Here is a 10,354-nt window from a genome sequence, read left to right on the forward strand (position 1 = left end):
TTATTTTCTCAGTTTTTATAGCTTAAATTTATTTTCTGCAAGTTTTATTTAATTCAATTGCTTTTATTTTAATTATGTCTTTACTTTATGTAATTATGCCTAACAAGTTTCTTTTTTGATTCTAGGGTTTGTATGCAATTGAATGAATATGTGTGTTTGATTTATTGATATCAATTTGCCCTCCAGTTTATGATTCATGATTCATGTTGTCTGATTTCTTGTAAATTATTTTGCCAATAATTTGCATGTCTAGCTGATCAATTTGAGAATTGAAACTTGAATGTGATAGAGAATTTATTAATCTATTTTTATAGTTGTTTGTTAGTGAAGATTATGAATAAAATTGTGATCTTTCATCATGTCCGGATTAAATTGGTAATTGAATTAATAGGTTAAATACATAAGTTTAATTAATGTTATTACATTTCTTAGAGTCAGTGTTTTTATTATCTGATTTCATTCTCTAAATTGTATTTGCTTTGATTTGTATCTAGTTTTAGATCTTCACCACCCTTTATTGTTTTTCCTAGATATTGAATATGTATTTGTGCTGAATTATTCTTTGTGTTTTCGCTTGTCGGTCTCTATGAATATGATATTCTATTTGCTATATATGTTGCAGGCAGTGGCAGATTCAGGGGGGCTGAAGCCCCCTCCCAATTTTTGAGTTTTAAAAAAAAATTAATTTTAAATATAGATATATATTTTATTTTATATATCTATATATATGTATATAAATCAGAAATAGAAGAAAAAATATAATACTTTATTTATAGTATATCCAACTATCCATATTAATTATTTGACATTGTACATTGATTTGTTACATTTATGTTATTTTTATCCTATTTTTTTTCTTATTTAATTTTTAATATTGAATTGGAGTCCATTCTAAAAGTAAAATTACTAATTATTAACAATGAAAGTTAGTTTATTTATTTAGAAAATGAAATATATTTTTTTAAAAGAATGCATAAAAGTATGTTTTTGTATGCTTTCAATCTACTTGATGTTGAATTAATTGAATTGCAAACAATTATTTATTATATTAAGTGATTGTTAAAAAAATGCATGAAAATGAAGTGTACGGAATGCTAAAAAAATAGCAATAACTAAATAAAAAAACCCCAAACAGCCTACCATTCTTGTACAAGTTTAACTAGGTAAAATCCATAATGAAATCGAAAGTGGTGAATTAGACTTCTTGCGATGGAACAATCTTAATTATATTAATCACGAGCAAATTGTGGTATATATATATTAAACACTAGCTCATATCCGATGTTAAAACGCTAGGTTCAGATTCACCATAAAACTAAATTGTTTGTGTATATTCACCTAAGAGCAATTCCAACGCGGCTCTAACGGCCGCCTTATGCCTTGGCGTTAGAGCCGCCCGCGTGCTGGCGCACCCCCTCGACTCATATTGAGCTCTAAAATTAGCAACCAAACTTTTAGGCAATTTTATAAGGCGCATGTATAACACACACTACTATTTTTTTAAAAAAAAAACATAAAGAGGAAAGGAAGAGGGCCAACCGTGATAGATTGCAGAAAAATGAACGAATTTCACTTGTCAAGTTGAGGGCAGAGAGATTGAGTGTGGTGAGTTGGCCGGAGCGATTGTAGATGGAAAAGAAATGGGAAAGAGAGAGAGGATCAGCCGTGGGGATGGGAAGAAAGAGAAGAATGGGGTGGAGAAGAAAGAGAAGAAAAAAAAAAAAGAATGGGGCTGCGGCCGGAGGTAGAGTTTTTTTTTTTTTTTTTTAAAAAAGCCACCTGAAGTGGCAACACCCAAAATAGAAAACAGGAAAAAGAAGAGAGAGAACATGCTAAATACAGCTAAAGGGCTAGCCAAAAAAGGCTCTCCCCATTAGGCAAGGCAAACAACATCAAAGAAGAAACAAACTAAAACGAACTAACTATCTTAAACTTTTTTAAAAAAATTACCTAAGGGATCACCCCCTTAAAATCCCCAAAGGGAAATAATATTTAAAATTAAATGAATTTCTAGATCAAATACACTATTACATAATTTTTCTAAAAATATTTATCGAGAAAAATGAAATAAATTGATTTTGGTGGTACAAGTTGGCGTATGTGGTATACGATCACAAAAAGAGCAAACATGCCCAGTGACTAAAAAGTTGGAAACAAAACGAAACCTTTTAAAAGATGGACAAAAAAGAATGTTTGCTTTTTAAGTGCCAACAAAAGTATAGTCACCAAGAACTTGTGTGAACTTTAAATTAAATTTTAATCACAAATTAAACTGTGCATTGTTTGTAGCTACAAAAGTTTTTTTTTTGTTTTACTAATTTTTTTCCGGCTAAATATAATATGTCGCACAACTTCGATTTTCCGGCTGGACTAACTTAATAACTTACACTTCAAGCTAAAGTTGAGTTAAATATTTGAGAGAGAGACCAAATTTAATTTACTGATAGTTTGATGAGAAGGCAACGTCCAACAACGTGACACTATGCGTATATATAAATATTCATATAATTGAGGGGTCAAAATGAAATTTAATACACTATCTTGCAGTTTACTCAATTGATGGCTAAACACACAATCAAGGAATAAAGAAGACTTGCTCTTTCTAAAGCGAACCCAATAAAGCTACACTCCTAAAACATTCTTATTTTCGTCTAAAAATAATTAAAAAACATTCTTATTTTGCATGCTAGAAGACATCGATTCAAATAAATCATGAAAGAAAGAAATTAACATCCACAAAATTAAAGTATACATAACTAGATTTGCTCTGTGCTCTCCGTGCCATGCGTAGGAAATAAATAATAATGCTATATTTTTAAATTTTTAGTTATATATAAATATGAATAACTTCAAATTTTATGATTTGTAACAAAATTGATAATGTGATGTCGATTTAATTGTTAGAATATTATTTTAATTGTACTAATATTTTAAACTAATACATATTTATAATTTTTAAGTTGAAAAATATTTTAGAACTACTTCATCAGATTTATATAAAATAAAAAAGGATTTTAAATTTATATTCCTTAAATAACTAAAATATTGTAAGAAAAATAATAGTTATTTCATTGAAAAAAGAAGAAAGAACAAAAATGTAATTTGTTTCAAAGTTTATAATATATATAAAGTGTTAATAAATATTCGTATATCTATAGATATGTGTGGACGTGTATTTCACCAAAATTCTTTCAAATACATAATAGATATACATTATGTTATACTAGTATTTATAAAAAATATTTTAAATTTGACAATAAATTTTTTTCGTAAAAAAGATAAAATTGAGTTAATTGAGTTGGTTAATTTTAAAATGAAAATTATTTAAACAAATTAATTATATATACATATGGCTATATACATATTAATGTAAGTAATAATTGAGTTAATTATTACTATTAATTAATGATGATATGGTGAAGGTTTAGCGGAAAATTATTGTTGGAAGTGATTCTCCGTACTGCTTATGAATTTTAAAAAGTAAATATTGATTGTTGTTTTATACTAATGTTTATTATGCATCACCAAAACAATCTTCTTTCAATATAGGCTTGAACTAAGCGATGAACATGCGACTAATTAAAAAACACTCTGACCGTCCCAATTTTTAATATCCAATTGAGAATGACACGAATTTTAGTAAAGTGGTTGTATGTATCGTAAGTATAATAAGGGTTTCATCTTTATGAAAGTGTTAAAGTGATTGAAGTGAAGTGGAATAAGAGTCTCACTTACTAAAAATAAAAATAAATAAAAAATTATGGGACAACCAAAAATAAAAATATGTAAATACTAAAAGTTACGATACATGGAATATATAATCAACGAAAGATAACAAAACATATAACTAAGTAATAATTTTAAAATATAAAATTGAATTTAGAATTTCACCTCACGATTATGAAAAACAAACACATTCATAATTAAAAATATCATTGGGGCTTTGCAATGTACGATCATAAACACAAATAATCTTCCATTTTAATCGCCGATATGACATTGTTTGGATATAAATTTGGATAAAGGACCACGATAAAGACATAAGTGATATTAAAAAAATTATGGAGTGTCTTAGAGTTAATATTGACTCCAACAATGTTGATTCCAGTGTTGATAACATTTTGTTATCAATATTTCTGGATTCCAGCAACATTCTAAGAGTGTGCTTTGAAGCTGATTTTGACTCTGCATCAGTAAATGTATATTATTAATATTTCCATTTATTTTACGTTTTATTATTATTTGGTTGTGGAATAATGCGTTCTATGTAGTTAGACACGTTTTTAATAAGTGGAAATTTGATCTTATCATGGTCCAAGATAATGGGACGACAGTTCCTATTTTTTAGGAAGCATGATCTCCTACCAACATTCCACGACATATTAACTAGCAGTCTTCTGAGAGGCTTTGCAGCGGTTGTACAAGGTGTATGGAAGTGAGAAGTGGAGGAAACTAACCACGACATGACACTATGTAAAAGTTGCAAAATGATTATCTCATGCATACGACTTGCAAGTGCATTTTTACCAACCTAACATAATCATTTCGTCATTTTCCTGCTGCAAATATGAAACCAGCTTTTCGAGCTTTAATTTCACGGAGGATTCTTAGACAATCAATCTGTAAATACTATCTATGTATTGTCGGGATGACAAGGGCAATAATCAAAGACTAATGTAATTAGAGTGTAGGAGGTTGTTTATTTGTCTGTTTAACCTTAGGTTATACGACTATTGTTTTTTGTGTTGAATAAACATTTCAGGTACAATTAATAGATAGATGTTTATCCTTAGGCGGTTTGTAAAGGTTGAGTATCAAGAGATCTTGTATTGTACTTTGTAATGTTGTTAATATAGTGGATTTGGTCATGGGGCATTCTCAGGTTGTATTTTTTTATATAATCTCATGACAACGTATATTGTGTGTTATTTAATTTCCACTGCTCTTAAATGTTATTAACATTCGTTTTTTCAACATTTTTGTTAATATTACTCTTATAAATTACATGGTGTTACTTGTGGTAATTTAAGATACTAAATTGTTTCAGAGTGAAAATGAAATCATGGTAGCAAGTGTGATTTTATCAAACAATTATTGAAGTTTATATAGAGAGGAGAATTATTATACACAACATATTTATTAATTGCTACAATAAATTATAATGTGTTGATTATATTATAATCAATTTAATAGGATTGTGATTGATATACAATTATAGTTGTTTGACTAATTTTAAATGTTTAGAATTTTTACATGCGTTGGCGTAATCAATGTTAAAGAAATAATAAATAAATAAATATATTAAAAGTCCATGTATAATCATAAATCACAAATCTTATTAATATCAATATTTTAATAATTTTATTTTCATTTTTAGAATACTGTGATCAATTAGAAAATAAATCTTATTAATATCAATATTTTAATAATTTTATTTGCATTTTTAGAATACAGCGATCAATTAGAAAAAAGTAGTAGTATGTTATTTTTTTGATAACTTAACAGTATTAAATAAAGAAATTTAAAGGCCGCGTCACAGGGGACTCGAACCCAAGACCTTTAAGGCATTAACCCCTTACCGCTTGGCCAACACGCACACACGAAAATGTAGTATGTTATTACTATTTCATTAAAAAAAATTATGTAACATGATCATATGTATGCAAAAATATTTAAGATATACAAAATTAATTAATACTCTTGAGTCGGTCACCGATGAGATCGGTCTCACCGATGAGATCGGTCTCATATACAAGAGCGTATATGTATTGCATTTATTCTACAAATCACTCGCGTTAACCCAGCGGTAATCTCCTTCACTTATCATGTGAGTAAAAATAATAATTATCGTGAAGTAAAATAGCGTTTGACAGACATTACTTTTCTTCCTATTGATTATTACTTTTTTATCACAACAATAATGACTTTGAAGCTGTGACTCGCGATTCGTATCCAATCCGACTCGACCCGCACTCGGCCCTAGCCCTACCCACATCCAAATTTGTCCAAATCCGCATTTCAATTTGGAGCCGCCCCGTCTCGTATGTACACTTGATCGGACACGATATATAATTTATCATAACTTTTATTCAAATACGAGATTTAACTCGAATCTTCTCAATAATAATAATAATGATTAATGAATACTAAACAAAAGGTATAGATGAAACCTATAGAAATGTACAAGGCGACTTCCACACAGACACCGTTATTCTTGAACTCCTCACATTGTCCCCTAAAATTTACCATCTAATCATTTCGATCTGAATACTAAAAAAGAATAAAATAATAACACGCGTGCCCTACATATCAACATAAAAAATGAGCTCAAAAATCTACCAATTCTCATCTCATTGCACCACTTGTAAGAAAAGTCAGCACAAGGAAATAATCAAAGTCAAATTAGACAACAATTAATAAACACTGCTACCAGCATCAAGTATTGGACCAAATTGAACAAGCTTTTAGAATTTAGTCTATGAATTATTTGCTTTGGTTCATCACTTTCTAACTTTTATCATACAAAATTATGTTATCACCAATGTACTGCATTTCTCATATGTACTAATATAAAAGACTGTATAAACTCTCTTAAAAATATAAATTAAGAACTATTTTTAATTCATAGACCATAAATTCATTATAGATTCATAACTTTATTGAATAAATTCGTTATCCTGAATCCATTTTATTTTATTTTTGAATTCTTCACTTTTGAAAGCGAATTTATCAATTACATATAAAAATCATCATATTTTTCACAAAAGTTGATAATTTTTAGTTTAAGATAAATGTGTATCCTAATTCTATCCTACCATGTGTAACTACTTGTGGCATGATAGGAAGTGTGGTGCAAGCCTGAAAGCAGGCGATGGCAGAGAGAGAAAATGATGAGAGAGAAAGCAAGTCTTACTTTTAAAATGGTTCTTTTTGCAGACTGAACAGGATGATCAGAGATCAGAAATCCCAAATTATTAACAGCTGGAAACAAAGCACAAAACAATGCTTGCAGCTCTGGACACTCAAGATTCTTGTGCCTCAAACCAGTCACCATATGCATGTAAATCTCTCTCTCTCTATTCTATGAGAAAACAGAAGAGAAAACTTCAAGTTATGCAGTCATAAATCACATGCAACAGCAACATGTTTAATGCTTCCTTCTCCATCACAGAACAACCAATCAAAAAGCAGGCACAAAAATCATCTCTAACAAACAAATAAATGCTTCATTGTTTTCCCCTCAAATCCCATCTCCACCAAACAGAACAGAGCAGCCTAAAATTTTTAAGTCTGATAAAAAAATCAAGAATAATAATAAAAATAAAATCTAAATGGGATTTATAATTTTCCAACCTCCAAAACTTGGCTTCTTCTGATTGACAGATTCAAGCAAGAATTTCTTCATTTACAACTCCGACTGCAGCAGGCAGATTAAGATCCACCAAATTCCTCCGGAATTTGGGCGCCGGAAAATGCGATCGTTTGTGGCCGCCAAGGGCTTGCGCGGATTTGAAGATTCTGGGGCACAATGCGCACTCATGAACTTGATCCCCAACCGATTCCCTCTCTTCTCCTTCTCCCTCTCCCTCTCCCTCTCTCTCTTGCAACGAATTCCTGATCCTCTTGAAATGGCTGGCCTTATGACTCCCCAATCCCTGCGACGATTTGAAGACCTTGTGACATTTCTCGCATCTATGGATTTTCTTACTCGAATCGTCTGAATTATTCCTCCACACATCTCTCGACAGCATAATCAAACACAAGGCGACATCGCCTTCTTCCATCTCCAACTCTGCCTTGGTTACTTCCTCCTCTTGATCGTCTCCTCTCGGGCGCTTGAATCTCGGCGAGTCGCTGTGGACATCGAGCAAGTCGGGATCCGGGAGGCGGGAGCTCTTCTTGGGGTTCTCTCTCAGGGAGTAGGTGGCGGATTTGTCATCGGTGAGTTCATGGGGCTTGGGGGGAAGAGGGAGGATGGCGTAGTGGGACCGCATGTGAGCGCCCAAGGCTTTGCCGTTTGAGAATCGCTTGAAGCAGAGCTTGCAATCCATGCTGCCCATCAATCATTCACCAAATCAGAGATCGGAAACGCTTTTTGTATGTATCTGAGACCCTCAGATACATGCCCCAGTCGTGTCTCTCTCTCTCTCTTGTTGAAGGAAGGGGATATATAGGTGGAGGTGGTGGGAGGCTAGGCCTAAGAGGTTGTAGCTGACTAGAGTTTCGCCAATGAATTAATGAAAGCCACTCTCCACCAAAACAACAAATGTGTTTTTGGTTTCTTTTCGTTTTTCACAAAATCAAGATTTATTAGATTTAGGTTGGGATAAATACAAAAGCATTATTATTAGCTTTTCTTTTTTCCTTCAAATATATAGAAAAGCTTTTTTACAATTTAAGAAATTTGTGGAATAAATCGTGATTACCAAATTGGATTGCAATCCATGGCATGGAAAGACTGAAATTTGGATGTAGGATTGTGCTCTTATTATTGGGAAAAAAAGGAGACAATCACCGCTGAGATTATCTCTTTTACTTTTTAGAATCTCACCATCATATCACATGACTATATAATTTTAGTTGGAAATTTATATGCAGTCATTTTGAGTAGTGGTATAAGTTTTTCATTTGTTCGATTATTTGGTCTAGTTTATATATGGTATTATAATTTATATTAGTTTAGTTGTTGATTAATCATTAAATTGATTAATTTATTGCATTAATATATACTCACTTCATCCCATGTATATAGGTTGATTGAGATTTTCACAAATATAAAAAAAATGTTTGAAAATAAAAACATATTAGTAAACTTCCTAATATGTTCATATTTATTATTTAATGATGTATCAAAGTTGGAGTAAATTAAAAAATTAAAAAGGAATATAATAGTAAATGAGTAAAAAAATATAACTATTTTTTATAGAAATAAGCTTATATAAATGAGATATTCGAAAAAGGAAAACAAGCCTATATATATTCGGGACGGAGAGAGTATATGAAATTTTCATGATATGATATATATCTTGTATTTAGAAAAAAGAATATGAGTTTACTAATTACTTTTGTGTAATAAGACAGGTATAATTCTAATTGTTCTACCTCTAATAAGCTACATTTTAACTTATTGAAGATATATATTTAACTTATTCAAAATAAGTTATTTTGAAAATTAAAGTTGTCGAATCAGGTTAAAACGTCAGCATAAATAAAATTGCTGAATTAATGGAAAAGAGCTAAAAACTTATTGAGAATAATGCCGAGAAGTATAAGAAAACCAACAAGACTTTGGGGCGTTCAAGGTTCGAGAATTGATGAGTTCGGGAAGAAATCGAGCTAAAGGCATGTGGTGAACGCGGTTCTAATCAAAATAAATTTAAGGAGTAAGAAAAGCTAATAGTAACCTGTAAATGTAATCTTCGATCTCTCTTTAAGAGCACCTCCAGTGCTCGTTGCGAGCGCTGGATCGAGGCGTGGCGAGGAGGCGGGCGGCGCATTGGCGACTCGGCCAGATGCGAAGGCGTGGCGAGGCGGAGACCCGGGGCGAAGGCGTGGAGGGTATGGCGCGTCCGGCGGACGCGCCTATTAAAAAAAATAGAAATTCGATTGTTTTTTAAAAAAAATGACCGTTTTTTATTTATATATATATATATATATATTTTACATATCAAGTCAACAACGCCTACTACACAAGTGGGTACTACTTGACTGACGGCATCTATCCTAATTGGCCTGTATTCGTGAAGAGTCCTACACATCCGACGGATCCGAAGGGGAAGAGGTTCAAAGTGATGCAGGAAGCGGCTCGCAAGGATATTGAACGAGCCTTCGGCGTCCTTCAAGCTCGTTGGGCAATCGTCAAAGGCCCATCGCGTCTTTGGAGCAAGGAGGCGATGAGCGACATCATGTTCACGTGCATCATTTTGCACAACATGATCATCGAAGACGAAGGCGAGCAAGCAACGCAGTGGGAAGAAGACGTCGACGAAGCGTCGAGTAGCGCCGCATCTCAACCTCGTGATTTTCGTGCATTTGTTGCTCGACAAGCATCCATGCGAGACGCGGAGATGCATGCTCGCCTCACTTTGGACTTGAAATAGCACATTTGGTCTCGTTTTGGTCCGATTGAGTCCTAGAAAATTATTGTAATTTTTATTTTTTTTATTGTATTTAAATGATGTCTTTAAATTATTGTAATGTTTAATTTTAATTTTAATGAAATTAGAAATTTTAAAATAAAAGTGTAGAAATATGAATTTTGTGGAAATGAGGATTTAAGCACCCACCTAAGACACAATGCATTGGAGAGGGGTGTGTCTTAGGTGGGGCCAACTCCTAAGACACCCCTCTAAGA

General features: G+C 32.0%; 2 protein-coding genes across 3 annotated transcripts; one reads left to right on the plus strand and one right to left on the minus strand.

Annotated features, from left to right (window-relative positions):
* Positions 1 to 6,894: 6,894 nt before the first annotated feature.
* On the minus strand, positions 6,895 to 8,281 carry LOC131004375 (zinc finger protein ZAT1-like). Of its 2 annotated transcripts, none has more exons than XM_057931055.1 (2): positions 7,354 to 8,281; positions 6,895 to 7,076 (listed from the first exon to the last, which is right to left on the minus strand). In XM_057931055.1, exon 1 carries the CDS (start codon positions 8,058 to 8,060, stop codon positions 7,386 to 7,388), a length of 675 nt encoding a protein of 224 aa, XP_057787038.1. In that variant the 5' UTR covers positions 8,061 to 8,281; the 3' UTR covers positions 6,895 to 7,076; positions 7,354 to 7,385. The 2 variants fall into 2 exon arrangements, with proteins under 2 accessions (XP_057787038.1, XP_057787037.1); XM_057931054.1 differs by having other exon boundaries at positions 6,895 to 7,081.
* A 1,510-nt stretch (positions 8,282 to 9,791) lies between these two features.
* Positions 9,792 to 10,100, plus strand: LOC131004359 (uncharacterized). Its single transcript, XM_057931032.1, has one exon. It carries the CDS (start codon positions 9,792 to 9,794, stop codon positions 10,098 to 10,100), a length of 309 nt encoding a protein of 102 aa, XP_057787015.1.
* Positions 10,101 to 10,354: the final 254 nt, after the last annotated feature.

Source organism: Salvia miltiorrhiza, unplaced genomic scaffold, assembly GCF_028751815.1.
Source record: "Salvia miltiorrhiza cultivar Shanhuang (shh) unplaced genomic scaffold, IMPLAD_Smil_shh original_scaffold_386, whole genome shotgun sequence".
Taxonomy (NCBI): domain Eukaryota; kingdom Viridiplantae; phylum Streptophyta; class Magnoliopsida; order Lamiales; family Lamiaceae; genus Salvia; species Salvia miltiorrhiza.